The sequence below is a fragment of the Octopus bimaculoides genome, chromosome 7 (genome assembly GCF_001194135.2).
Source record: "Octopus bimaculoides isolate UCB-OBI-ISO-001 chromosome 7, ASM119413v2, whole genome shotgun sequence".
Taxonomy (NCBI): Eukaryota; Metazoa; Mollusca; class Cephalopoda; order Octopoda; family Octopodidae; genus Octopus; species Octopus bimaculoides.
Genome location: NC_068987.1, coordinates 7679092 through 7681044, shown reverse-complemented (window position 1 = coordinate 7681044; position 1953 = coordinate 7679092). Strand labels below are relative to the sequence as shown.

At 34.3% G+C, this 1953-nt stretch overlaps 1 protein-coding gene across 1 annotated transcript in view; it reads left to right on the top strand.

The window, feature by feature from the left end:
• Window positions 1-1953, top strand: part of LOC106880315 (polyglutamylase complex subunit TTLL1) — a 22837-nt gene that overhangs the window by 20224 nt on the left and 660 nt on the right. The window contains exons 13-14 of the mRNA XM_014930192.2: window positions 223-332; window positions 1143-1196. Coding sequence (XP_014785678.1) covers window positions 223-332; window positions 1143-1196 — 164 coding nt within the window. The remainder of the gene's footprint in view (window positions 1-222; window positions 333-1142; window positions 1197-1953) is intronic.

Genomic DNA, 1953 nt, shown 5'->3' with positions numbered 1-1953 from the left:
GGGGGGGGGTCAAGATAGTGGTAGTGGAGTTGTGAAGGAAATTTGGCTGCTATTTCTAGCAGGTTGAATTACCACATACGGACAGACATCTTCGTCAGAGGTCAAGCAACCACTTGGAGGCTCCATTATTCATTTGCATTTACTTATATTCCTGATTTCAATTTCTTTTCATTTAAAATTTATTTTTAATTAATTACTTTATTTATTTCGAAACATCCCCAGGTAAATGCATCTCCCTCATTGACAAGTACCACATCCAGTGACCGCATCATGAAATATAATTTAATCAACGACATAATTAACATTGTGTTGCCTCCAGGTGATGTACCAGAGTAAGTAGTTAATCTTATTACAATTAGAGTTTAAAGCATCAGATTACATTAACCCTTTGTAACTTATCGTAGATTAGAAAAACATATAATCAGTCATGCTTAAACTCTAACGGTGTTTATTGTAAGTCACTTTAAGAGTGAGCTTTCAAGTGGAGGTGGCTATTTTATACAAAATTTGTGATGCTACCCATAAATTGTTAATGTTTTACATTCTATTACAATTCTGCAACTTGTAATTATTGATATTAATGTCTGTTTATAAAAATAAAATCTTTCTCTCTTATGGTGACATCATTTAAGTAAACAGTAATGGAATTATAGTTGACAATGACAAAATTGGGATCAACTGTAATGTAATTGAAACAGAAGAGAGTGAAATTGAGGTTGACATTAGTGAGACTGGAGTTGACATTGGTGAACTTGAGGTTGACATTGGTGAAATTGAGGTTGACATTGGAGAAATTGAGGTTGACTGGTGAAATTGAGGTTGACATTGGAGAAATTGAGGTTGCCATTGGTGAAATTGAAGTTGACATTCGCAAAATTGAGGTTGGCATTTCATTTATTTTTATTCAGTAAGATTCAATCTTGACAACATAAGCTGTAAGCCAGTCATGGTGAAATTGAGGTTGACATTGGTGAAATTGCGTTTGATATTGACAAATTTTAGGGGGAAAAACCCTGTTTCATATGTTATTATTTATAGCTGTATCCACTTTGAGACTGGCCCTTAAAGTAACTTGTTTGACGTCTTCTTGAAGCATCTACATTTTCATAATCTAACACCAATTTATTTCTTTTCATCTTCAGTGTGAGATGGAATAGGACACCAGCTAAGGAGGCCCTAGGCAACTTTGAACTCCTGTATGTTTTATAAATTTAAAATATTTTTTTTTCTAATTTGCATTGTTTTTTTTTTATATTTGCTTTTACATGTTACTGACAACGTTCAATGAGACAGAAATGCACCTAGCAGCCTCACCAGCTACTGCTATGATGATTTTTGTCTGCTTCCAATAGATATTGTATCATTTAACATAATATACTCATAAGAAATATTATCACCAAACCAATAGGCACAGGAATGGCTGTGTGGTAAGAAGTTAGCTTTCTGATTTCATGGTTCCAGGTTCAGTCCCATTGTGTGGCACCTTGGGCAAGTGTATTCTACTATAGCCTCGGGCCAATCAAAGGCTTGTGGGTGGATTTGGTAGACAGAAACTAAAGAAGCCTATCATGTGTGTGTTTGTCCCCCACCACTGCTTAACAACTAGTGTTGGTTTGTTAACATCCCTGTAACTCAGCGGTTCAGCAAAAGAGGCTGATAGAATAAGTAACAGATTTAAAAAAAAAAAAGTACTTGAGTTAATTCGTTCGACTAAAACCCTTCAAAGTGGTGCCCCAGCATGGCCACAATCTAATGACTGAAACAAGTAAAAAAATAGATGACAATAACTACCCAGCTTAAATAGTTTCGTATCTTAAAAAGTTTATAAACTTAAAGGGTTTGAAATAAAGGGACAAGGTTTAAAGATTGTTTTTTTACTCCTTTTTTCTTTTTTGTTTGACTTCAGTTTACCAACACTGACAGCCTTCATTTTATTATTATTATTTTTATTAT